The 24,719-nt window shown below is 55.3% G+C and overlaps 7 protein-coding genes across 7 annotated transcripts; 3 read left to right on the forward strand and 4 right to left on the reverse strand.

Annotated features, from left to right (window-relative positions):
* Positions 1–89: 89 nt before the first annotated feature.
* HER10_EVM0009512 (uncharacterized protein) lies at positions 90–1,818 on the reverse strand. Its single transcript, XM_035478998.1, has 2 exons — positions 1,380–1,818; positions 90–1,323 (listed from the first exon to the last, which is right to left on the reverse strand). The coding sequence occupies exons 1-2, from the start codon at positions 1,623–1,625 to the stop codon at positions 193–195; spliced, it is 1,377 nt and encodes a 458-aa protein (XP_035331725.1). The 5' UTR covers positions 1,626–1,818; the 3' UTR covers positions 90–192.
* Positions 1,819–2,172: 354 nt separating this feature from the next.
* Positions 2,173–2,729, forward strand: HER10_EVM0003530 (V-type proton ATPase subunit F; the record flags this gene model as incomplete). The annotated part of the gene is made up of 4 exons (XM_035473204.1): positions 2,173–2,229; positions 2,292–2,327; positions 2,390–2,524; positions 2,589–2,729. 4 exons carry the CDS (start codon positions 2,173–2,175, stop codon positions 2,727–2,729), a joined length of 369 nt encoding a protein of 122 aa, XP_035331358.1.
* Positions 2,730–3,096: 367 nt separating this feature from the next.
* HER10_EVM0000606 (ML domain-containing protein) lies at positions 3,097–4,099 on the reverse strand (the record flags this gene model as incomplete). Its single annotated transcript, XM_035470380.1, has 5 exons — positions 3,097–3,213; positions 3,268–3,484; positions 3,570–3,876; positions 3,907–3,983; positions 4,020–4,099. The coding sequence occupies 5 exons, from the start codon at positions 4,097–4,099 to the stop codon at positions 3,097–3,099; spliced, it is 798 nt and encodes a 265-aa protein (XP_035331158.1).
* A 3,278-nt stretch (positions 4,100–7,377) lies between these two features.
* Positions 7,378–13,372, forward strand: HER10_EVM0012148 (PHD-finger domain-containing protein). The gene has a single exon (XM_035481549.1). The coding sequence runs from the start codon at positions 9,948–9,950 to the stop codon at positions 12,768–12,770; it is 2,823 nt and encodes a 940-aa protein (XP_035331904.1). The 5' UTR covers positions 7,378–9,947; the 3' UTR covers positions 12,771–13,372.
* Positions 13,373–13,571: 199 nt separating this feature from the next.
* On the reverse strand, positions 13,572–15,701 carry HER10_EVM0001346 (glycosyltransferase family 4). The gene is made up of 2 exons (XM_035471097.1): positions 14,781–15,701; positions 13,572–14,705 (listed from the first exon to the last, which is right to left on the reverse strand). The coding sequence occupies exons 1-2, from the start codon at positions 15,210–15,212 to the stop codon at positions 13,722–13,724; spliced, it is 1,416 nt and encodes a 471-aa protein (XP_035331207.1). The 5' UTR covers positions 15,213–15,701; the 3' UTR covers positions 13,572–13,721.
* A 1,168-nt stretch (positions 15,702–16,869) lies between these two features.
* On the forward strand, positions 16,870–19,094 carry HER10_EVM0000664 (major facilitator superfamily transporter; the record flags this gene model as incomplete). The annotated part of the gene is made up of 2 exons (XM_035470435.1): positions 16,870–17,344; positions 17,535–19,094. The coding sequence occupies exons 1-2, from the start codon at positions 17,138–17,140 to the stop codon at positions 19,092–19,094; spliced, it is 1,767 nt and encodes a 588-aa protein (XP_035331163.1). The 5' UTR covers positions 16,870–17,137.
* A 288-nt stretch (positions 19,095–19,382) lies between these two features.
* On the reverse strand, positions 19,383–22,681 carry HER10_EVM0010626 (transglutaminase-like superfamily protein). The gene has a single exon (XM_035480079.1). The coding sequence runs from the start codon at positions 21,557–21,559 to the stop codon at positions 19,529–19,531; it is 2,031 nt and encodes a 676-aa protein (XP_035331810.1). The 5' UTR covers positions 21,560–22,681; the 3' UTR covers positions 19,383–19,528.
* Between the last annotated feature and the right edge of the window lie 2,038 nt (positions 22,682–24,719).

The following is a 24,719-nucleotide window of genomic DNA, read 5'->3' on the forward strand; positions in this document are numbered from 1 at the left end:
GAATACAAATTCAGTCTGGAGACTCGAATAGTTGATTAACAGAGAAGAACGCCGGCCCAGGAATTGACCATCCGCCCGAACCAGCCCAACGCCGCTATATGCTGCTGTAAATAAGTTTGAAGCCATCAAGCAAAAAAAATGTCTTCCCAGAGCAATGTCACCCATCTCTCATGCCACGTATGTCAGCCTCTCTCAGTGGAAACCCGACCATCTGGAAGGGTACCGTTCCCCTTGTTGATTACTTCTGTTCCTCTTCGCGCTGGCAAAGGGGTTGTAATCGGGAGCACTCGTGTGGTCGAGAGCATCTGAGCCAGTCGATCTTCTAATTTCCGACTGCTTCAGCGGGCTTCCTCGACGTTGTTCCCGAGCAGCCATTTCTCTCGAGTTCCGGGGCGACATGAAGCCTTGATTCATCTCATTGAGACTCGACGTCTTCTTGAGTGGCGAGTTCGCGTGGTTGAATACACCCAAGTTTCCGCCGAAGCTCGTGGTTCCGGTGTTCGCCGTTGTCGTTGAGGCCGACTGGTACATGGGTGCCGGCGGGAGACTTTGCCGGACCGAGCGAGTACTGGGCACAGGGGTGAAGGACTCGGATCGCCTCTTAGACGTCGGAGTAAATAGACGGGATGCGAAGCTGCTAATTGGAGGAGTGTGGACCGGGTCCTCCTGCTTGACGTGAGGATTTGGTGTAACCACGAACTCCTTCTTGATGACCGTCGTAGGCGTTCCCACTTCGACAAAGGACCCTTCATCCTCAGCCTCTTCAGGCGAACACTGTGTCCCGACATCGCGAACAACCGGGTGAAGACGTGGCCGCACGAACTTGGTGTCGTACTCGTGGAGGACCTCCTTGTGGATGATAGCCGTATCCTTGATCTGCTGAGCATACCGAGTTTGGACGAAAATCAGCTGGACGGAAAGCATGAGTTGCAGCACAATGCAGTTGAAAACTGTTACACTCGGTCTGGGATCTAAGGGCACCAGAGGGAGGAACATCAAGTAGACGAGGACGTGGCCAGGGCTGAAGAGGCAGAAGAGCTGCAAAGAGACCGGGAGAGGATCCCAGACACTTAGCTCCCAAACGTCGTGTGATCTGTCGGGATGGGCTCGCGACTCGGCAGTCTCGGAAGTCAGGAGGTTGTTCAAGAGTCTCAGGGGCGAAGAGACGGCCGGGTCGGACCTGGCTTTGACTCGTTGGGCTGAGGGGGTGTGCGGCTTGTCTTCGACGTTGACTTGGAATAATCGGTACTGCCTCGTCCTGGACATGGTATAGAAGGCGTTGGCGACAGATAGGAGGCCGAGAATCCAAACAAGTGGCCGCACCTAAGGACTTATTAGCAAACATGATGCGCAACCCTTATACACTCGATGCTACTGACAATGTAGGTGACGATGCCCCCGGAGCTCCCATCGCTGAACACATCATCCTCGACCTCCGATGCTACGCAGTTAGCTCTAGCAAGGAGGAACACGAAGTTGCAGCCGAGCCCAAGCTGTGTTCCCAGTGCCTTTGAGTCCCAATCTCTCGTCTCCAATTCTTCCGATAGCCAGAGCAAGAAGTCCATGGGGTTCAGCATGGCCTTCAGGCGCTCAGAGAGCGGCTTCTTTCGCACCAGACGCGGCATCTTGTCAGGTTGCGCTTCTTCACATCAACAGGCGACTTCTGGGGGGATGGAATCCTGAAAGCCTCGGTGGCGATGGCTTCGTGGTCGACGGGATCGAGAGTTGCGTCGGTGTCGTTTGTCGTCGTTGTCGTCGTCGATTTCGTCGCTAGGTGAAATTGTTTACAAAGAAGTCTGGGTCTATTGATTTTTGGGCCATTGTCCCGCTGCTAGGCAGGAGGAGCTTTCGACAGGGGTACCTTCCTTATGTGCATGGACCGTAAACTGAAAGCACACCTGGGAGATACGTACCAGAATGCTGCAAGTGGGGTCTTCACTGGCTTCTGTCGCAGCGCCCACACCTCATCCGAGCCTGTTAGCAGTTCAGGCTCCAGCAGGCAGTACCTGGCAGAACAGCGCTAACAACACTTCAGCCACAGTGAGATGCTGGGGTGGAGCGCTGCCAGCCCGCCGCCAGGTCGGGTACAGGTAATCAAGGCAAGTACGTCAATCCGTCCGCCGACCTCCTAGGCCATCGCAAGCTCTCCAACAACCGCACAAGTCATCCAAGATGGCTTCGCAAGCAGATATGAAGGACCGCCAGTTCCTCGCCGTTATCGGCGACGAGGTAGGACGCTTTGCGTATTCGACACTATGAGCGATTACAAATGGCTAATACTTGAGAACTAGGACTCGGTCACCGGCCTCCTCCTCGCTGGCATTGGGGTGCGCTCTTTCGACTCCACGACGATTCCGATTGCGGCCCGAGATAACTAACAAGTGCACAGCATGTCAGCACGGGTGCCGACCAAGAAAAGAATTTCCTGGTGGTGGATAGCAAGACGGACACCGCTACGATCGAGTCTACCTTTGAATCCTTCACTTCGAGGAAGGACATTGGCATCATCCTCATCAACCAACACGTCAGTAGCGATCGCGGGGGGCAAAGCCTTGAGCCAAGAGGACATATACTGATTGAAAGAACAGATTGCCGATCGCATAAGACATCGGGTCGATACCTACACTGCTGCTTTCCCGACCGTTCTCGAAATTCCGAGCAAGGACCACCCGTACGACCCCGAGAAGGACAGTGTTTTGCGCAGAGTGCGCCGGTTGTTTGGCGAATAAGCATGTAGTTCCACAGAGTATGGGGATAGTAAGGGCCAAGAGGCAAAAGCATGGTACGCCGGCAGCGTATTCGGAGTTTGGATGGACCGCACCGGCCTATCATGAATAAATTGCGAGCTACATGCCTAGCACCGCTACCCTATGTACGTACGCATTGTTATGCCGATACTCCTACGCAGAATGAACACTCAAAAGGACCCTCAAACGAATCCATCACATGGGCGAAGTTGAACTGCGTTATGCCAAATTCCTAATGCTACCAGTGTTATGAGATGAAGTGAAACCCCAACAGCAATCTGGATGTATCGCTACGTGTGACTGTAACCCATGCCCCATCATCGTAAACCTTCGTATGCTTGTAATTAATTTAAAGCTCCAAGCTGAAGAAGCTCTTGGTGTTGCGCGAGAAAACGACTTGAGCGGTCAAGCAAGTGATGGGGACGTCATCGGCGGTGTAAACGTCAGCAAAGACGGTGTACTTGCCCTGTAGATATTGTCAATAACCCGATAAGGTTCATATAGAGGAGGCAAAACTTACGGAGGGGATCTCGTTAGGAAGCTCGACGGACTTGGTGACGGTGAGAACACCCTTCTCGATGGGGCACTCGAGGTCGACGTTCTCGATCTGCTCGCACAGGTCCGCCTTGGTGCTGATAAGGCGGATGAGGCCGTACTTGACCTGGAGAAGAACGTAGGCGCCCTTCTCGATGTTCTGCTTGACGGTGCCGGAAGCCTTGATGACGAGCTCCTTGCCACTGAAACACCATGTTAGCTGGCTCCCGTTTCACGATACTGCGGTATCCATCGTCATAGACTGGGGGCAGCTGCAAACAAACTTACGCCTGAGGAGGGTTGGGAGAGAGGTCTACGCTGTCGATTGTGACAATGTCCTCATCGTGGGACTTGGGGCAGAGCTCCAAAGGCGAGTCGCCAGGGACCTTGAGGTCATCGTTAACGATGATGGACTGGTCTCTCTGAACCAGGACGCTGGCACCGGCCGGCGCGAGACCGGCGGAGAGGAAGGCGATGACAGCTGTGGCGAACCTCATCGCGGGTAGAGGTTGAGGTTGTTTGGTGATTAGATAGATGGGATATGGGCGGTTCAAACAACGGCGGTCTCGACGTCGTTGATGATGCTCGGTGTGTACTCGTCGGCGTCCGAGGTTCGATGTTTAGCGTGAGGATGATGGGAGGTGATAGAGAAGTGGTTCCTGCGAGTGGCTTTGGTTGGTAGGTGGTGAGCAACGAACGGGGCTGGGTTCGGAGGGAGAACGTCATGGGGACAAGCACAGATCGATCTGATTGGATGGAGCTAGGTGGACCTTGGTTGGGACAAGCGCCTTTGCCTTCCCCAGCGACCATGGCGACATTGGAGGTACCTTTTACTGCATATCTTTTGGCGTAGAGCAAGCGGTACCCTTTTGAATAGATGTGTACATTGAGGTAGAGCTATCTGATTATAGACTCATATTGAAGAAGTAATAATCACAAGGAGTCTCCGAAATAATGCTATTGCTGGACCAAAGCAAGTAGACAACGACAGAGCCTCTTGAATGATGTCCCAAAAGGTACATCGAATCCTGTCGTCGTCGATGCACGGGCCACCGTAAAATTCCCACTCTTCTGCTTCGTTCCCCTCCAAAGATCCCACTTTCGTTATCAACTTCCCAGCTCCAGATTGCCTCCCGCCTTCGTCTTTTGGAGATTGAAACGGCCGAGTCGCTCGATCACGAGTTGCGACCATGGAATTGCGTCGCGAGTGCCATATCACCACTTGCGCATTGAAGGAGTCGTCCATGCGCAAACAAGACGGAGCGCCACACGAGAAGAAGCTGTCAGCATCTAGCCACAAGAATGGGCTTGACTTTTCGCCTCCGCCTGTGCTCACTCTTATGCGACGACGGCTGGAGCCTTGTCACACAGAGCAGCTGGGCTGTTTCGACGGCCAAGGTTTCGTTGGAAGATCCCTGGAACCTTGGTCCCGTGGACAGAACCGAAGCAGACAGACAGCAACCTGAGCATTGAAAGCCCAGTGCCAGCCAAACTGTTCAGGGTCTCTCCATCATCACAAGCCGCTGGCTCCTCCAAGCTCTTCAGTGTCAGAGCCAGAACTGCTTGGTGCGCATTTCGATCCAAGCATCTTCGAGATCTCGACTGCGCAGGTTTCGTGATTGGACAGAACTCCGTCCGCGATTCAAGAAGTCGTGCTACGGCATGGATGATGACCTGAGGGGAAAGGTAGCCACACCAGGAGCCACACCATCTCATGCGTCTTTCATGGTGGGAAAACAGTGGTGCACGGGTCCGTCGGCTTGTCCCAATCAGTCCATCGTCGAGTGCAGGGAGCTGGCGCAAACAAGTGCTCGAGTGAACCGGAAAGTGTGGCCAACCTGCTTGGACGATGAATGGGGACCGTGGCCAACAAGTACCGGGCACCTCGACAACTCAGCTGCAGCCCCGGCTATCAGTGTCGCATACGTCTGGACAAGTCTCGAGGACGCGATCGTAGGACAGGGAGATCCTAGCTAGAAGGACACCGGCCGCGAATCATGCCGGGGCCCTTTACGCCAGCTGGGTGCGGATGGACGACGGAAAACCGCGACTCTTTGTTTTGTTTGTCTACTCAGTATCTCCAGTTGAGGAGAAGGATGGGGCGAGAAAGCGAAAGGATAGCGCAGTTCCTCCCGTCGATCCCATCACCTCGGAAGCATTATTATGAACGGCAAAGGCTCAACGAGCCTTCGAGACGGCAGCGGGCACTGATGTCCCCCCCTACGTCGTACTGTACTTGGAGCACCCGGGCGCTCTGGGCAACCAGTCAACCCAAGGGCAACAAGGACCACAACTGCTCGCAAAGGCGCCGCGCGTGGTCGCATTTCGAGGCGCGCAATTGTGCTGGACCTGAGGAGCATTGACTGAAGGTAGTCAAAGTACCGATACTTCTGCAACTATGGCTTGGTGAGGCAGATAGATGACACCTCAGCAGCCCAAAGGGCCGCCCCCCATGCCTCCGTTTCTGCGTACACACTCACAGTTCGCAGTAGAGTTCAACGCAGCGTGCCATTTACCGAGCTCTTGGAGGCCAACCTAGTCTGTCTTGGTGAGGGGTCGAGCCATCTGGCGCAGATGGTTGAAGGGGCATCGGGCGACGGCGTGGGATTTTGGAGAAAAAAAAGGAGAGCAACTGGAGGCGAGAGTCAGTCTACGCTACTCCGTACCGAAGTGTCGAACGAAAGGGTGGGTTGAAGTTCCAGTGCCGAGAGGGGACGCTTCGCATCAGCCTGCAGTGATGATGACTTCAAGCTGCATGCTGTTGTCGCCTTGAGTTGACGAGCGGTGCATGAGGCTTCACGGAAAGGGTGATGGTGGAAGAGCTTCAGCTGCAGTCATCAAGGGCCGCCTCTGCGGGTGGTTGACCTTACGGCAAAGATACCTCTGCGACACAACCAGCGAAAGCTTCCGTCAGCCGCGGGCGTGGGTGAGCAGAGACAGAGACTCTCTCGCAGTCCAGAGTCAACATTTGCGCATCCGAGTCGGAGCTGTTTGTCACCTCCAAAACTCCAACGCAAAGTCGCATGCAAAACTGCAGGTCTCCAGCTTGACCAGGGGGAAGGGCGACCTGTTGCAGGGAGCGAAAGACCGGCTCCATGCACGATAATATTAGGCCCTGGCAGTAAGACCCGGTCGGCCATTCCCAGATTAATCTACTGACCAATGAGAGAAGGGAGCGGGATGTTGAGTTGAGACCTCAGACAAGTGGGAATCGGCAGGACGCGACGCTACGCCGTAAGACTTGCGGCTTGCGACTTGAGACTTGGGGGGAGGAGGGACTTCACCATTTTGGGTTCTTAGAAGGAGCACCAGAAATGCTGCCCTTTCGCAGGTAAGCCCCACTTTGTCCAATGGAAATCCAATCCAATCCGATCCCACTGCAGCCGAAAAGAGTCACTCAGCTAGAGACGTACAGAGATGTACCTTTTCTTCCTTTTGCTTCCTTTGAAGTCCTTAAGGTACCTCGGCCTATCTATCCTGCAAGTCACTCCCGTCTTCGGTGACGGTGAGGTGTGTACGTACTGACTATGGGTGGCTGAGTTTGGTGTAGCGTCCGCTTCGTTTCCGTAGCCCTCGACGCGATGAACTCTCGACTGCGGTATTCGTACCTTTTCGGCTGGACACACAATTCTGCGATGAGAAATCAGAAGCTCTCTTCGTCTGTAATGGGACCAGAGAGAGGCAGACGAAAGTGGATGTTGGACGTGGATGCGAAGAGCATTGGAAGCAGTGGAGTCCGGAGTGGATGACGGCGCCTTCGAAGTCTGCCTACGTAGTATACGTAGTAGCCTCCCATTAGACTAGAGGCCTTCTCTCTCAGTCTCACCACTCACCATCTCACCTCGAGCGGAGGGCCCCCCGAGTGTCTCTCCAGTCTCGTTGGCTTCTTCTACCCCTGGCGCCCTGGCGGGTTGGACTTGGGCTGCCCTCAACCGGAAAGTGACTCTTGCCACTCGCCCACGTCGTATAGCTCCCTACCTAGCACAAATCAGAGAAGAGCAACCACTCACTTGTTCACAAGTCAGGCTGAAAAAGGGGGGCAAGGGTACAAAGGTTTCTTACGAAACGACGCGCCAAAGTCAAGTCACTCGAAGCCCTCCTATTTTAAGAATGTCCAGATTGCGCATAATTGGCCGGGCCTCACGTCTCCCTCGGGATGGGATGAAAGCCATGGTCATCCCCGATTCTCAGTCTTGAATTTTGCTGGTTTGGTTTTCCAAAGACGCTACCATGTTTGAAGGCATCGAATCCGACGCTTGTTCAACTGGAACTCGACGAGGAGATCAACACGACGCCGGCATTCTCCCGCTCATAGTACGGAGCACACAGGCAATCAAACCTACGTTTGCGCTTATGCCTAGCCTTCCATCGGCCAGATACCAGTCACATACTCTCTCTCAGTCTCTCCCGTGTCTCTGGCGTCGACTTCTCCCCTACTGACTTACGGCAATAGGGATTCAGTGCTCACAGTCGTTCACTTCCGCCTACGCCCTCGTCTACCTACTTGATGGATACCTTATTCGTCTCCGCACACGACTCCCGCACACGGCACGCGGATGCCCTCTCTTTTGCAGGCAGAAACCAGCGAAGCAAGGCATCCATGAACCCATCCATCCGTATGGCGCACGCAGAGTCACTCCCGTCGCGCGGGTCACCCCTCCTTCGACCAGGCCTTGACCAGTCTGCCGTCGCCTTTCGCCCTCGGTCGTTCCACCTCTCGCTCCTCCCGTCACATCCGCCCGCCGTTTCTGCTAGGGCCAGAGAGGGTCGGTCACCCAACTCGCACCAAACACCAACACCACGCTGCCTGCCCATTTCTTTCTCTCTTATTACTCATTAAATCTTTGCATGCCGCTTCTTGTCCCTCCACTCCCACCAGACGAGTCTGCCTCTTGTTTTTGTTCACATCAAACCGACATCCCGTGGCCGCCAGCTGCTGCTCTCTCATCAAGATGATGAGAGTCTGTTCTAGTCGAATGCCTCCTTCATTTTGTTTTCGGTACACTTATTGCGGATAGTGTCTTCACTCCACTTTCTCTCCAACATTTTGCTTCTTTTACCACCCAGACTTGGATTTTTATTTTTTTCATTTTTCCTCTCCGCCTTCTTCTTTGCCTGGTCGACCCTTCAGGTGCGTCTGGTGCGGAGGGCTAACAAGGCACTCACCAGTCCTTCATCAGGCGGGAACCATCACACACTTTCCCATTTTCTCTGTGTCTGGTTGCGGCCTGAAACCTCTTCTGCCTGAGGCATCATGGATCTGCGCTAGGCACCTGATTGGACGGTTGTAGCCACTCATATCAGCGTGCCCACCGCCTTTCGGGTTTAGCTTCAAGTAAGTACCGGTACCTCTGTACCCTGTTTTCCCTACACACGGGCTTTGGCTTTTCTGCCCTCGTCTCCCGTTCTCTCTCTCACTCTCTTCCTCGTCTGTCTCTTTCGTCTCCCCCCGTCCTGTTGTCGCCCTTCCCACCAGCGCAGTCCGGCCATACCAGGCTGTGACGGCTGGCAGGCTGGCTGGTGGTAGCCAGTGCTCCCCAGCCAGCGGGCAACGAGCCAGGTGCCAGGGCATCTTGAGCTGAGCAGGTGCGATGCTCCCCAAGCATCCCAGCACCCAGCAACCCGTCCTGAGTCCTCATCGCCCTTCCCCCCCAAGAAATCCCATCTTCGAAGACGCCCCCCCTTCCCTTGCCTTCCCTCCCCTCCATCTTCCAGTCCGCAATCCGCGCACCGAAGCACAAGGTGCCAGTCAGTCCCCAAGCCCGCAGAGTCCAAGTCCCCCAACCTAAGCAGTGCAGTCACTGTTCCTACTCGTTCGCCCTCTCTCTCTTTTCGGCTTGGCCTGGGCTCCGGCCTGCACGCTCCTGCACTGGGACCTGTCTCGCTCAACTCGCACCGCACCGCACCAGCACCAGCACCAGCACTCCTACCTACTCCTACCCAGGTACTGCTGCTGCTGCTGCTGCTACCACCGCCGCTGGTCTCTGCTACGCTCCTTTGGGGGACCCATCCATCTTTCTCTCCTTCGTGTCGTGCCCCCCTCTCTTCTTCTCTTTCAATCTCTTTTCCACCCTCATTTGCTCGACCCAAAACACCCTTCTCTCCCTCACCTCCGGTCCTCAACACTCGATTTCCTCCTCATACTACGTCCCCTCGACTCGGCTCAGCTTTTCGAAACGCTCCATCCCTCCCCGTCGACGAGGCGCAACCGCTCAACCCTTTCTTCGACTTGATCCGTCTTCTGGCTTCGATCGGTTCGTGGACACGCTCTTCGCGATCACAATTCGAAAACTTTTCCACCTCACGACGCCTACAACACACGCTTGTGACAACCTACTGGTGTTTTCCTGGTTTCGGGACGACCGCGGTGTGTGAAAAAGCGATTTGCTGGACCGTTCCTCGCCTCTGCGACGACCTGTCCTTTGTGAGCCAGACTCGACAATCCCACCGAGTCTTACCTTCCCCATCTTCGTCGAGAACCCTCGACTCGACCATACCCTTCCCGCCGACGGATGACGACGGCCCTGCGTACTGCTGTTTCTGTGGTTCATTTGACGGCTTGTTCCTGTGCGTCTAGACAGGCGTCGTCATGCTACCCAGGCCGCAACAGTAATCATCTCACCCAATACCTCGACTTCAATCCGCACCACGAGGCAAACCTAGATTATGACCGAAAAGCCCCAGCCGCTGTCGACGCAGACCGCGACTCCTAGTCAGACCCTCTTCGCTCCGAGCGTACCGGTCTCAACACATAATGTGCCACGCAAGGCCGAGACGGTAGAGGAAGAAGAGCCGTACACGATCAAGTGTATCTGCAACTTCACTGACGATGATGGAAACACGATATATTGCGAGACGTGTGACACGTGGCAGCACATCGACTGCTTTTATCCTCACAGTCGCGAGGAGGCCCTACGCGAAGACTTTGCCCACTCGTGCGCTGATTGCAAGCCGCGTCCCCTAGATCGACAAAAGGCCATCGAGCGAACCCGGCGACTAAAGAATGGTCCCACGACAGAAACCATACCGGATAAGAAGGCCAAACGCCCGCCATCCAAAAGCCACAAGAAGAAGCCAAAGCCAACGGACTTGCAGTTGAATGGCCACCCTGTGGGCCAGGAGAATGCAAAGCACGGAAGTCCGAGCGACCACCCTCACCCAACCAAGAAGGTGAAGTCGTCCCATCGGCCATCACATTCGATCAGTTCCCAGAACGCAAAGCGAAGTCCTTCCTACGGAAATGGTGGGCGATCACAACCCAACGGCCACCCCCCAAGCCCAGCAACTACTCCCCCGGACCTTCCGAGCGATTTCCAAATACACAATTACTCGGACGGTTTCTTGTCCATGAGCAAAGAAGCAGACATCCCCATCACTCGCATCAATTCCTTTGCAAGCCTCTTCGTCTCCAATACCTTGTCAGTTTGGCTTCGGGAACCGGATCGTATGAGGCAAGAGACAGGCGAGGAATTCAACGATGTCTTTGCCAAGCTACCGAAAGACATTGACGCTCGCAAGCGTCAGCTTCACGTCGAGAGCAAGAAGATTCCTGTTTCGCCAGAGACGACATTACGATGGCAATATCTCGCTACTCCTGCCGCCATTGAGAAAGACGTCCCTCTGATTGAACTCAACGGCGTGATCGGATTCCAGAAGGACTACTGCGCAGATCCCGAAAACCTATGGGAGGAACTGTCGTCCCCGTTACCTTTTGTTTTCTTCCACCCCATGCTTCCTTTGTACATTGATACCAGGAAAGAAGGATCGATGGCTCGCTTCGTTCGAAGAAGCTGCAAACCCAACGCCCTGCTGGATACTTACCTGTCAGGCCAATCCGAGTATCATTTCTGGCTCATGAGCGACAGACACATCGCGGCAAACGAGCAAATTACTCTACCTTGGGACTTTAGGCTACCCAAGAAATTCCAGGCACGGTTAGTGCATCTGCTGGGCCTCGCTGACGACGACACCAATACGCAGAACGAGTCTGAGATGGACGAGGCTGAGTACCAAACACTATCGGGCTGGATTCATCGGATATTGTCCGAGTACGGCGGCTGTGCGTGTGACTTGGGTGCCAACTGTGCCTTTGCTCGCTTCCACAGACAACACCAAGCGAAGGTTCAGTCTCGGCCTCCCGCAAAGAAGAAGCAACGAAAGCCAAAAACCCACACCATCTCTCCCACCAGCACCGGACATGCTACAAACAGTCGCGCAGCCAGCGAGGGACACCAAGACGACGCTGACAACGACGGTCGTTCAGTTTCTGAGCGCAGCAAACCGCCTAGTCGTGATCGCACGCCCGTACGCCAGGGTTCATTGGATCGGCCAGGTATCCTCACAGAACCGACTGACAGGGACAAACGCAAGGTTCAAATGGTTGAAGACTCGTTCCGACGAATGGAACAGCAACAGCCTCCACGCAAGAAGAAGCGAACATCCGATGGCACGGCATCTACTTCCGGTTCTTCTAAAACGAAACAACGGAGCTCAACCAGCAACGCATCCAGTGGCACTACACACTACGTCGATGCGGGAACATCTCGAAGCAAGTCGAATTCCCCTTCAAGTGGCGTGTCACCAACGGCACAGAATCCGTTCAAGGCACCTGCCTCCAGAGCAGAGTCGGTCGGTTCCCAGTCCGGGCGAACGTCATCTACACCTCGTCCCGTTTACTGCGATGCCGGTGTACAAACCGACCCTGTCGAAGGCGAGTGGTACAGCGAGCCCGTCCAAACACCCAGGCCACGACGACGTATCATTTCTCTTTCGCAACGGTTGCTCAACAATCGACACCGCCTACGCTGTGATGAAGTTGAGAGACGCAAGTCACTCTCTTCTCTGTCCGCTCAGGAACCAACACCCATGGACGTGGATCAACCAGCCGAGGTCAAGCCTAGTGCTGATTCTCCCCTGCCCTCCAAGGCTATTGGCAATCAAGCCCGCGATACATCGCCAGCCGCTCCTCCTGCTGGTGATGTCGTGATGTCGGATGCTCCGACAAGTTCGCCAAGCACGGTCAAATCGCCCCTGCAGACCGACAGCGTTTCAGATGGACCCGCGAATGGCTCAAGCAGCCCGTTGAAGATGAGATCACCGGAGTTACGAGTCACGATGCCACCGGTCCCAGCCTTCAATGGACCCACATCGGCGACTCCCAGTGCTACAACGCCGTCGACAATCCAGTCGCCGTTCTCTGCAAGCAGTCTACCTAGTCCATTTGCTCCGACTGCAGTCAATGGTGTTGCGGCACATCCGAGTCCGGTCAAGAAGAAGTTGAGCCTTAGCGATTATACCAAGAGCAGGATGAACAAGGCTAAGCCTGCTGGCGCTCTGAAGACCTCATTGTCTGGCACTGAGGAGACGAAGCCAACGCTCGATGCTATTGTCGATTCTCCAGTGGTTGAGAAGAGTGCGGATGTTCTTACACCCGTCACGGGTAACACGATCAACTCGAATCCTGCGGCTGCGGCCGCCAACACGCTGTAACATAGAACGGGGTTCACGAGTTTCTCAGATGACACGGCGGCTTTTATTTCCCCTCTAAATATTTTCAAAAACGTTTCGGGGCGGCGACAGTCTGGTGATTGACTTTGGCGTTTGGGCAGCGACGGACAATGGGAATGGGAAAGGGGAAGGGGTTCCTCGGGTTCTGGTCAGCGCTTTTTCGGGAATGTCTTCAGATGAACTGCGTTTTACTGCTGTTTTTGGGAGGAGCTGCAAAAAAGAAAAATGCACGTCTTACGAAAAATACACAAGCCCATCTCGACACTATTTTGTTTTCGTCGTCTGGCAGGAAAGCTGAATCTTTTCTTCGATGGGAGGGTCTATGGCGTAACGTAAGGGGCAAACGGACAGACGCAGTGAAGAGCCGGGTATCGACCGATACGAGATGAAAAGACCGGGAAAGGAGGTTCCAACTACTCTTGCCACGAACGGCATGTTTTCGTGTGTATTTCTAGGCTTTGTTAGCTGTGCCGAGAGCGACGTGGAAGTTGCCTCGGTGCGGGACTACTACACCCCTCCCATGACAAATGGATGGCTCTTTTTTTTTCGCAGCTGGAAACAGGCTGCCTAAGTTTTCGCTCACACACTACTGCTTCCCTGATCTTTTACTTGTGTGAAGTGACTTTTTTGGATTCTATCTTGATTTTACCGACCATCTCTCAAGAGTGTCGATCTCGGGTCTTACATACCCGCCAGGTACTCTTACAGGGTATCTCAATTTCAAACCTTCAACCAATTCTTTTTTGGTATAGTACAGACAGACGGCCCTCCTGGCCGTGCCGTCCCCCATTGCGATGCGAGATCCAGACAGAAGAAAATAGTGACAAGAAAATCCTCGGAACGGGATACAATTCCGGGGCTGGTGAACATTGATAAACGTGCGAGGTCCAGAGGGTCTTTTATCTCGAGGCCCGTAACACACGGCAGGTCTGCTCAATATCTCTTGGTCGTCATACCCCAGTTATCCTCCTTAAAGATGAGCAGAGCGAGGCGATGGCGAACAAAGAGGCCAAACAGGCCGACAAAGAGCTGGAGGAAAGTGACCTCCCACGCGAGGCGGTCCTCTCTCAGGGGACCTCTCCAGACGAGCCACAGGTTGAGCAGGGTGAAGTTGCTCGTCTCCACGAAGCGGCCCTTTTCGTCCACCGTCACTTCCAGAAGGCGCAACTTGGCGAGCAGGTGCAGCCCTTGCGCGACGAGGGGCCGGGGTTGGCGTTCGGGGCTCCAGGGAGTCTTACTCGTTTCGAGGAGGCCGGTGCGAGCGTTGAATCGGGGCAAGCGGTGACGGGGGCAGGGGATGAGACCAAAGATTTGGGGCGTCGAGTAGAGGAAGTTGAAGAGCTGGGGGACGAGGAGGAGGCCAAGCGTCTTTGAGAAGTGGCCGAGGATGCCGACGGTGGCGAAGACCATGCCGGAGAAGTAACAGTAGGTGTCGCCGACGAAGACCTTTGCGGGGTACCAGTTGTGCAGGACGAGGGCGAAGGAGACGCCGAGCCAGGGGAGGAGGAGGTAGAGGGAGAAGAGGTGGGAGTCGGTGGCCGGGTGGGGGTAGGGCGTGAAGAGGTAGAGGCAGTCGTTCAGAACGAGGAGGAGGGAGACGACGATGCACTGGGAGACCTCGATGCCGTTGATGCCCGCGAGCATGTTGATGGACTGGGGGCAGAACATTGCGATGCAGGACATGTAGATGTAGTAGAGGACGCCGAGGTCGAAGAGCTCGCCGAGGTAGGGCTGGAGGGGGATCGGGATGACGATGGAGGTGACGCCGAAGTCGACAAAGTAGATTACGAGGATGGGGACCGAGGCCAGGCCCGGGATCCACCACTTGTGTCGCCATCGGATGTCGAAGAGGTCGTCGCCAATGCCGAGGAGGGCGGTCGTCTGGAGGGAGATGATTGCGGATAGGTAAGAGGCGAGCTGAGAATTTGGGATGTGTCAGTGAAAGGCTTCTCGTGATGGCGTTGCGCCCAAGGAGACACGAGGTAGACTGACCTTGCTATGGGGGAAGCGATGGAGGAATCGTCCCTGCTGTACATGCTCAACCTGGAACACAACGTCCCTGTTTCCACCACCGCTAGTGGCGGCAACAATGTCCTTGTAGAAGGGGAAGGGGATGAAGACGATGACGACGAGTAGGTAGACGGCAGCGCAGACGGCGCCCATGCACTCGGGCAGCTCAGGGCGGTGGTGTTTTGAGAGGTCGCGACCCTTGAAGCCGGCCTGCTTGAAGACTGGGCCAAGCCATCGGATCATGGAGTAGGCCAGCGCAAAGGCCAGGACTGAGAGGGCCAGTGACGCTATCAGGGGCTCGCCCTCGCCCTGGAAGGCGTTGAGGAGGACTGCGACTGCGGCAAAGGAGAGGGCTCCCAGGCTCAGGGTCTCGGTTCGGGTGAGGGTCGGAGAGGAGGTTGAAGAGGAAGCCATCGTGGGCTATGGTATCGTCGGGTCTTGCGGGCAAGAATGCGCCCACGGTGGTGGTGGTGGTATTAGCAGCTCTGTTCAGTTCCGGTGTCGGTTCCTTTACTTCTTGTAGGAGCCTAGACTTGGCTGTGGTGCGATTGCATTGTAATCTTGTGCGCAAGGTGAGTAGACAGGTGCGCAGGTGGTTTTGTTTTCGGGAAAGAGTGGTTGAAGCTGCGACAATGGAAAGAAGTGAATAGCCGCAATTATCAAAGGTATTGCGACGGGACACAGTTGCAGAAGGTGGAGGAGGGCTTCGTCAGTTTGGAGAAAGAGGTCCCCACTCACTTCCAGGGGGGGCCGCGTTATCGATGGTGGCTTTCCCTTTTCAAGTCTTCTTTTTTTGGAGTAGTGTATGCGGATGGATAGAGTGTGGAAACCACGCTGAACTTTCCCATGTGGGCACTGGGCTCTCCGGGAGGCTGCGGGGCAGATACGCAGTGCGGCAGTGGGCAATGGAGGTTCAGGGAGCGTCAGGAAAGGAAGGCGTGGAATTGGCAACCGAAGTGGAGCCGGGGAACGGTTACAAGTTACAACCTTCCACCTCATTGCAGCTGTTGCAGCTTCTGGTCTGTGCGAGACTTGGCTCTTGAGAACTGGAAAGGCGGCGCATTGACCAGTGGTTGAGTCTGTACGCAGTAGTATCCGTAATCTGACAGTTGTAAATGAACTCTATCTCTAAAGTTGATTGATTACAAACTCTAAGACTCTCGTTGCATTGGTAATTGGAACTTCATCATTTATTTCCTAACAGGCTTCGTGCTCATAGGTACTTACACTACAGCCGTATATGCATTTGATACAATTTACAATTCCGCCGTGACAGCTGCCTGCCTTAGATAAGTACATGAAGCTTACAAACACCATTCCAGCTCGCAACCAATGACCACCAGCTGCGGAAACTAAATCAGAAAACGCGGAATTAAGCATGCCACGGCAGAGAGATGACGGAATGCCCAACACTGCCGATTTGCCGTACTGGTGGTCAGCCCCGAATCCCATTGTCCCTTTGCGGATCTCCATGGATAATCCACGGCTCCGTCTCCAACGAACCCCGCGTCCTAGACTCTCCCGTCGCCGTCACCGCCTATCGTTGAGAAACAAGATCCGAGGTTGCTTGTCCTTAGTGTGTACCTTAGTCTCAGAGGTCCACCACACCCTACCTAAGGTAGACTCAACCTGCATTCTTCTCATTCTTTGTGTATCCATACTATGTGCCCCTCCAATCCCCGATCCCCCAGACCCCAACTATGCCCGCCTCGAAGCGGGTACGGAGATAAAAACCTGGAGTTGTTAGCCCCGACTCAGAGAACGCAGAGGGGAGCGAAAACCCCGGCGGCGGAAGAGAGGCTAAAACGCACCTTCCTGCAGGTTTAGCCTGCAAGTCGCAAGGGGGGGTCGGCCGAAAGATGATGGAAATGGGGACTTTGGACAGTACTGGTCGAATAACGTTACACCATTCACCTCGACTGATCGTCGCCCTTGCCTCGCCCTCGCGCCCTTCCCTACACATAGTACACAAGGGTAGATGCGGCAACTGGGGGGAAAAGGAAAGGAGAGGAGAGGGGGGTCTCGGGTTAGAATTACTAAAGCAGTTTTCCTTACTGCTCACGCCGTAGAGTCACGGCAGCGCAGCTGAGTAGGTATTATTGCTAGGTGGATATATACGCCAGGCACGCGGATACTTGCTTGCTCCTCCCGCCGGCTGCTACTTCCGGGCCCATTGCTCTTTCCCATCCTCATTCTCAATTTCCCATTCATTCTCTTTTCACCTACAAAACCCCCTCCTTCCTAATTTTCAATCTCGGGTGGTATCACTTCCAACTACTTGAACCAATCTTTTTATCGACTGCTCATTCATAGGCATCATCCACTTTTGTCAGCCAAGAATGACGTCCGAGAAGGACGTGGAGACGCCGGCCGGCGCCCACGGGCACCGAGCATCCTCTTCGGAGCAGGGCACCCTGACGGAACGGGACACTCGACAAAACTTCAACGCATCAAGCGATTTGGAAAAGGGTGAAAAGACTGAAATGGAAGAGAGAAAGAGCTTCGACGATGTTGAGGACACGCCCGACAGCGAGCCGTACCAGGAGGTGAGTTTCAACCTTCTCGCAGATGTTCCTTGGCAAGACTTTCGCGCCTGCCTAAGAGTTTGCCAAGGCTCAATGGCCATTGGCACTATATTTGTCTTTTCCTATGACTTCTCTGGGAGTGCCCAATTCCTTTACAACCTAATGTCTTTTATACTTCATGATACTCGTTCTGCGCTAACTCCATTTCCAGGACATCGTCGTCGAACGCATACATACAGGACACTCCCACACCAGCGCCAAAAGTCGGCTCTCCCGCATAGCAAGCCTAGCTTCCTCCCGCCGCAAAAAGGAAAAGGAGCAGCTCCCTCCCACGATCCACCCCGTCTCCGACCTCGACAATGGCCTCGTCGGCTGGGACTCCCAAGACGACCCGGCCATGCCCATGAACTTCCCCCGGCGCCGCAAGTGGATCATCATCTGGTTCCTGGCCGGCATCACCTTCATGACCCCCTTCGCCTCGTCCATCCTCGCCCCCGCCATCGAGTACCTCAACGAGGACTACGGCAACGCAGACCTCACCCTCGGAACGCTGCCCGTGAGCATCTACCTCCTAGGCTACGCCGTCGGCCCCCTGATCCTCGCGCCCCTCTCCGAAATGTACGGCCGCCGCCCTGTCCTCACGGCCGCAAACTTCTTCTTCTGCGCCTGGCTCATAGGCTGCGCCCTCGCGCCCACGCTCAACTCCCTCATCGTGTTTCGCTTCCTCACGGGCATGGGCGGCTCCGGCTGCCTCGCCATCGGCGGCGGCGTCATCGCAGACATGATCCCCATCGCCGAGCGCGGCACCGCAATCTCCATCTGGATGGTTGGGCCCCTCATCGGCCCGACAATCGCCCCCATCGTCGGCGCCTTCGTCGCTCAGGACGTGGGCTGGCGCTGGTGCTCGTGGATCGCCTTCATCGCCGCCACGCCAATGGCCCTCGTCATCGCCGTCTTCAACCAGGAGACCAACCCCCGCGTCCTCATCGACCGCAAAGTCGCCCGCCTCCGCAAAGAACTGAACCGCCCCGAGCTCCGAAGCGTCTACGACGACACCACCGCCCCGGGCACCGCGCCGAAGTCCACCTCCCAGGTCCTCCTCCGCGGCCTCGTCCGCCCCATCAAGATGCTCTTCCTCTCCCCCATCCTCTTCAGCGTAAGCCTCTACTGCGCCTTCGCCTACGGCGTCCTCTACCTCCTCTTCAGCACCATCCCCCTCGTCTTCTCCTCCACCTACGGCTTCTCCGTCGGCACCACGGGGCTCGTCTACATCCCCCTCGGCCTGGGCTACCTCATCGGCATGGCCTGCTTCACCCTCCTCTCCGACCGCACCGTCGTCCGCATGACAAAGGCCAACAACGGCGTCTACGAGCCCGAGATGCGCCTGCCCGACTGCATCTACTTTGCCGCCCTCCTCCCCGTCACGTTCTTCTGGTACGGCTGGACCGCCCAGTTCCACACCCACTGGGCGGCCCCTGTCGTCGGCCTGCTGCCGTTCGGCATCGCCATCCTCGGCATCTGGCAGCCCATCCAGGCCTACGTCATCGACGCCTACCCGGCCTACGCCGCCTCCGGCATGGCGGCCTTTACGGTGTTTCGCAGCGTCGTCGCCGCCTTCTTGCCCATGGCGGGTCCGTCCATGTACGACGCCCTCGGCCTCGGGTGGGGCAACAGTCTGCTGGGGTTCATCGCCATTGCGCTCATCCCCGTGCCGGCGCTGATTTATCGGTACGGAGGCCGGTTGCGCAAGTGGCAAAAACTAGAACTTTGATGTTGGAGAGAGAGAGAGAGAGAGAGAGACAGAGAGAGAGTGTGTGTGTGCATAGGGTTTGTTAGATAGACTGGGCTTTCTGAGGAGAGTGTGATAAAATTGCAAGATACCCATTAGATGTAGAGTTTGTAATCAATCGATTGGATCATCGCTTCGTGTCACTTTGGCCGTGTTTCGTCTCATATCTTAGCAGTGCTGAGCTAAAGACATCGTCCCCGTGCCTGACCCCTGAATGGATTCGACTTACATTGCAGGGAAGCACCAAAGTAAGCGAGTTAAAGTTACAGCCCCAGGAAACCAAAGTTCAAGGCACGGGGCGTGATCCAAAAAAGTCCCATTATCATTATTTATAAACGATATAATGTTCGGCCGTCACAGTCGTCAATAGAAACTCCTCCCTCCTCATATCTCATGCGTCAGTCGCCCCTTTGCCCTCAAATGAGCTCCCACTTCATGAGGAACGTCCAAGCCATACCGCACCTCCCTTTCTTGGAAAAGTAGTAGTCGGCCGTCATGCCCCTGGCGTCCTGCCCGTCAATCGTGGTGATCATGGCTATGCTGACGCTCTGGCCCGGCGCGCCGAGGTCGATGGCGTTGACGTCGGCCCAGTGCCAGAACCCGTCCGTCTGGATGGGCACCATGTCGTCCTTGCGGCCGTCCCGCCCCTTGATGCTGAGGAACAGCAGCGGGGGCTTCCCCTTGCCGTGCTTCTCCGAGGTCCAGTGCTCGCACTTGTTGGACCACTGGAAGCGCACGACCTGGCCGCTGTGGACGGGGATCTGGAGCTCCTTGGGTTCGACGGTGTGGTCCCAGACGCCCTCTTCGTACGCGTGCGTGTAGACGATGGGTTTGTCGCCGTGGACTGGGCCAATGTAGTATTCCTCCCAGGAGGGTACCCTGCCGTCGGGTCGGAAGAAGTGCCTGTCGTCGCTTGGGTAATGCGAGAGTCCAAAAATGTCGTTCCTCCGTGTGAACTCGTGCGGCTTGAAGGACTTGGTGTATTCTTTTGTCACGTCAGAGACGTTGCCGGCACCCCAGCAGGCGTCGAGCAACTTCCACTCCCCGCCGTCGATTCGTACCGCATTCCACGCATGGCCGTCGGCCTTCTTCGGCGGCGGACGCTCCCCCTTCTTCAGCGCGGTATATCCGTACCCTTTCCCGTGGCCTACCACCGTGATACACTCCAGACCCGCGCGAGTGGCGATTTCCCTGTACGTGTCCGCATACCCTGAGCAGACCGCTTTGCCCATAAGAATCGTTTCAGCTCCCGAGCGACCCCTGATATTATTGCCGAAGAAGGCCGCGCAGTCGTAAGCGATATTATGGTGAAACCAGGTGAAGATTGCCCGCGCCTTGTCTGTGAGTGATGCAAAGGGCCCGCAGAGCATTTGGGCCAAATAGCCCACTGGGTCGTTTCGAGGGAGTACGTGTATGGGATATTGGGCAGCGACACCATCCGGCCCGGAGAAGTCGCGACAAATCAGACAGTCGTTCGCACGCTCAACCACTCTGGCCGAGACCGCCTCGATTTGCGCAGCGCTTGGCCGCGAGCTGAGAGGAACTGGAGGCGGTGCGTCATCATTCGGAGTTGGTCGTCTCCCTGGCAGTGGCGGCCGGTCGTTGGCTTGTTGATCCTGGTTTGTCGTCGGGGGCGGTGGCTTAACGTAGGCCGCTGGCGGTGGTGGTAATCTTCGTGGCTTTGCTGGTTCTTCTTCCTCCAGCGTGTGTCGGTGGACTTGCTGGGTGGTTGATTTTGAGGTTAATCGTGGGGGTAGTACTGGTCTCTGAGGAGGCTCAATCTGTCGGATTGCGGGCGATGATTTGACCGAAACCAGAGGGAACTTGGGCTGAGCGGCGGCTTCCTTTGCTTGGGCAGCTTCTCGCTCCCTCTTGGTCGGTGGCAAGGGTGGTAGCTTTGCCTGATCTAGGGTGGGAGGCAGCTTTCGTGTTGGGCCATCAATCGAGTGAACGCTGGTTGCTGACGATATAGTTTGGTTCAGGGAGAGAGACGACAGGTTAGAAATCTCGGAAGCGTTCGAGTTACGGCGAACCGTCAATTGTTGTGTAGATGGCCTCCGAGGGGGTAGAGCTGGTGAGATTTGCTGGGTCGAAGAACGGGTTGGCAGGGGTGGAGGTGCAATGCGATCCCTGGGTGCTGGTGAAGTTGACGTTTCGACTTGGGATGAATCGGTGGTTCGTCGCGGTAACGGTGGTGGGGCGGGCTTTGCCGGTGCAGCGGCCTTGTTCGGTCGAGGAGGGATCGAGGGACTTTTCTGCGGCGTGGGAAGTCCATTCGTTTGAGTGACGGGGAGCGTCTGACTGCGTGGAACAGGACGATTTGTTGGCGGCGGTGGAGGAGGAGGCCTCTTAGCCTTCGCTTCTGGTGCTTGGAAGTTCTTTTGCTGGTTGAGGGCGGCAATTCTTTCAGCCAAGGAGTTGAACTTGGGCTCCTCGACGTCGGCCATGGTTGAGTCTCGGGACTTGAGTGAGGGGGATCTAGTGAAAGGCGAGAGTTGGTGGTGTGCCGCAGCTCAAGGGGATGAGAAGTGCGAACAGGTGGTTTGTATAAACGATGGATGAAACAAACGACTGTCGATTATTGGTGTTTACCCCACCAATCCAGTTCGTGTTGATTGCGGCGCGATGTCCCAATTGAGCAATAGGCAGCAGGCAGGCTTTCGTGACTGAGTCACGGAGCCCTAGAGGCGATTGGGACTTTTGCGCGGCGGGGTTTTTAAGAGCAAAGTGATGATATCGGTGCCGGACTGGATCTGTAGAGAACGGCGGAGTGTGTCGAGCAATCGACCAGGGGTCTGACGAAACAGATAAATGAGTTGGAGGGATACTGCAGACAGCTTTGTATAAATGTGCTTGCTGTCACGGTAATAGTAGTCGAGGTTCGAAAGAGAGTAAGCTAAATGTGTGGCTACTGGTGTGGCCTTGGAGCGGAAACGAATGCTAGCCGTGAAGGATTGGCTGGAAGATGGCTCGGCCACGGACAAGTGTAATCGTACAGCGTTTCTGTACCTCTGTACCAAGCTGATGCCAATACGTACAGAGATGGATGTGGGGAGTTGAGAGATGCTGGATTGTGGCGAAGCTCTCAGCCTTCGGGTTGATTGCCGGTGCAAACAAGGCGAGGATGGGAACGCAAGCTCGCCTCAGGCAGTGGTGACACTGGTGGTCAGGCCAGGCAGGCAACAGGAACGGTGCCGCCTGGTAGGCCCACCGGGTCGGAGGTAGGAGGCTGGCAGGCGCGGGACGCGAGAAGCTTAGCCGTGACAAGGACGGGGATAGGAACGATAGTGGACAAGAGAAGAATGAATGAGTTAAGTTACGATATCCTTACAAAGTACGAATTGATGAAGAGGAAGGGGGGCAATGGGGAAAGGAGAGGCGTGAGAAGAGAAGCCCAACAAGGTTTTGCAGGAACCGGGGCCAAACCCGGACTCGACCCAAATGTTGGTTGCACGCAGCTGTACAAAGTATCCGTAAAAAAGGTAGGGTATGTCCCTCTTTTCCAGGTTCGCAAAGCAGCACAAGCGCGCAAACACAGATCAGGAAACAGCAAGCAGCAAGGGGTGGGATGAGGTTGGTTTGAGGGAGAGTGACGGGTATCTGCTTTATTTAAAATAGAAAAGATGGGAAAGACAAAGGAGCATGGGGCCATAGACATGGTAGACTTGGGAACGCCAGGGCCAGGCACGGCACCCATACCCATGCCTCGCCCCGTCTGAATTTGCACTTCTTGTCCAAGACTTCAAGGTACGGATACCAGTACCTACACTAAGAGACGAAAATCCATCTGTACATGGCTGATACTCTACTCAGCCCAGCACTTTAGCTTGAAGGTCTGGCCTCTGCTACTACGTACGAGCTAGAGATACGGCCACAAGTATCTCTCGAGGAGAATGGTACCTGAGATTGGAGAGTACATAAGGTACGCAGCATTGGTGCTAAGAAGAAGGTAAGAAGGTGGGCTGGGCTGGATCAGTCGGCACAGCCCAGCCTTGCTAGTGGGGGATTGTGGGGATTTCCCCTTGAAGCGGATGCGCTAAGGCCGATCGTCGCCTCACGCTTGCGCCAAGTCTAGCGCTGGACCTGTCTTGAATGGCGGCTGCCTGGTATTGGATTCTCTTCTTACCTTACCATCAGCATCTCGTCTATTGTGTTGGAATTGGGCTTTTTCCATCAGCAGGTACGCCGTTGAAGAGGCCGTTTCAAACCCCAATACCGGGTTTCTGCAAGCAGTGACTGAATCAAAGTGAGTAGGTACTTATTCAGAGAATGGGGACTTCCTGATGCTGCCCCTTCTCCACATGAGCGTCATTGCGCCCCGTAAAGAACCATGTCTACCGCGGAGATGCGACACTAGCAGACGGCAAACGTAAGCTGCCGTAAAACTTACCGTAGCCAAGACTACATCCCTCATGTTTCTCTCAGCCTCTGTCCCTTGATGCTAGTTGTCTGGGTGGACAGTCAATAGAACCTGAACACCTAAACATGCTTCCAACTAAGATGATATCTTGGTCCTCTCTTGAGGTACTGGCTGATTGAGTCGACATTATGGCAATGACGTGGGTTCCCGCAGGTATGTATCTATGTGAGATCCTACATGTTCGCCAAGGGTCTTGTCTGGGGTCAGATCATGAGAGCATATTTCAATGTTCGTCTCATTTGTCGATGGTATCATGTCGGGAAGGTGCAGAGAAACTACTATTTTGAGAAGAAGAGGCCTGGGTATAAGTTTGAGGTCAAGGGTACGCGCAGAGCATTTATCAATGTATGCGACGATAGTGGGTGGTTTTCTTTCTCTTGATAGTCGCATAGCAAAGGGCTTTGAGATAGAAGACAAAAGCTGGGACAGTTGAACCAGAACCGGAACCGCGATACGTTGGTAAAGAGAGGGATGAGACATGTCTATGAAGGGCATGTGTTTCTATCCGTCCATTTGAATACAATCGGTAGGGGTTCTTCAAAGGCCTGATAGGTATGACAGGTGAAAGAAGGGGACGACGGTGACTCTGCTCCGTACCTCAGACGGGAGTTGCAACGGCAGGGAGGTGGAGCCGGCCGGGTTAGAGTGCTGCGAGCTGCGCGTGCTGCTGCGAGCCATCCTTGAGTCCCACGATACGGTAGCCCTTGAACGTCAGGATAATAAGGTAAGTACCTCAAGGTGGGCGAGACGCTAAGCCCTTATCTCTCCCTCTGGAACCAGCAAATGGAAGCGCCCATGAAGACAGCGAACCTGTCATTGAACGCTTAGTCATCGCCGAGGTGGATGGTAGTGCCTGTAAGGTATCCGTCCTTCGTACGGAGTAGTGATGGAGAGTCTAGGGCAGCTGCTCGCCCGCCAGTGGAGTGTGGCTGCGACCTACAGCCCCGTGCACAGGGAAGGGACCCCGGGGAGATCATTGACCACCCATTTACCTGCAGGTTCCATGCATCTTTTCTGCCAGTGACCTACGAAGTAGGGCGGCCCTTAGGCTGGAGGCTGGAGCCCATGGGCCACCCATCCCTGGGCTCCCAGGGTACATAGGTTTGCGCTGTCGGTGGGCCGAGGGCGGGCGCATCGTTCGCTGTCTGGCTGGCCCGCCCCGTCACTTCTCGCCTCCAACGCCGACC

This window comes from Colletotrichum scovillei (assembly GCF_011075155.1).
Source record: "Colletotrichum scovillei strain TJNH1 chromosome Unknown Contig00007, whole genome shotgun sequence".
NCBI lineage: Eukaryota > Fungi > Ascomycota > Sordariomycetes > Glomerellales > Glomerellaceae > Colletotrichum > Colletotrichum scovillei.

Excerpts from the sequence above, each read along its gene's own strand:
- HER10_EVM0009512 (XM_035478998.1), bottom strand. The coding sequence starts at position 1,625 with ATGCCGCGTCTGGTGCGAAAGAAGCCGCTCTCTGAGCGCCTGAAGGCC. Across the intron at positions 1,324-1,379 it reads GGGGCATCGTCACCTACATT|GTGCGGCCACTTGTTTGGAT; the intron begins GTCAGTAGCATC and ends ATAAGTCCTTAG.
- HER10_EVM0012148 (XM_035481549.1), top strand. The coding sequence starts at position 9,948 with ATGACCGAAAAGCCCCAGCCGCTGTCGACGCAGACCGCGACTCCTAGT.
- HER10_EVM0010626 (XM_035480079.1), bottom strand. The coding sequence starts at position 21,559 with ATGGCCGACGTCGAGGAGCCCAAGTTCAACTCCTTGGCTGAAAGAATT.
- HER10_EVM0001346 (XM_035471097.1), bottom strand. The coding sequence starts at position 15,212 with ATGGCTTCCTCTTCAACCTCCTCTCCGACCCTCACCCGAACCGAGACC. Across the intron at positions 14,706-14,780 it reads ATCGCTTCCCCCATAGCAAG|CTCGCCTCTTACCTATCCGC; the intron begins GTCAGTCTACCT and ends CCAAATTCTCAG.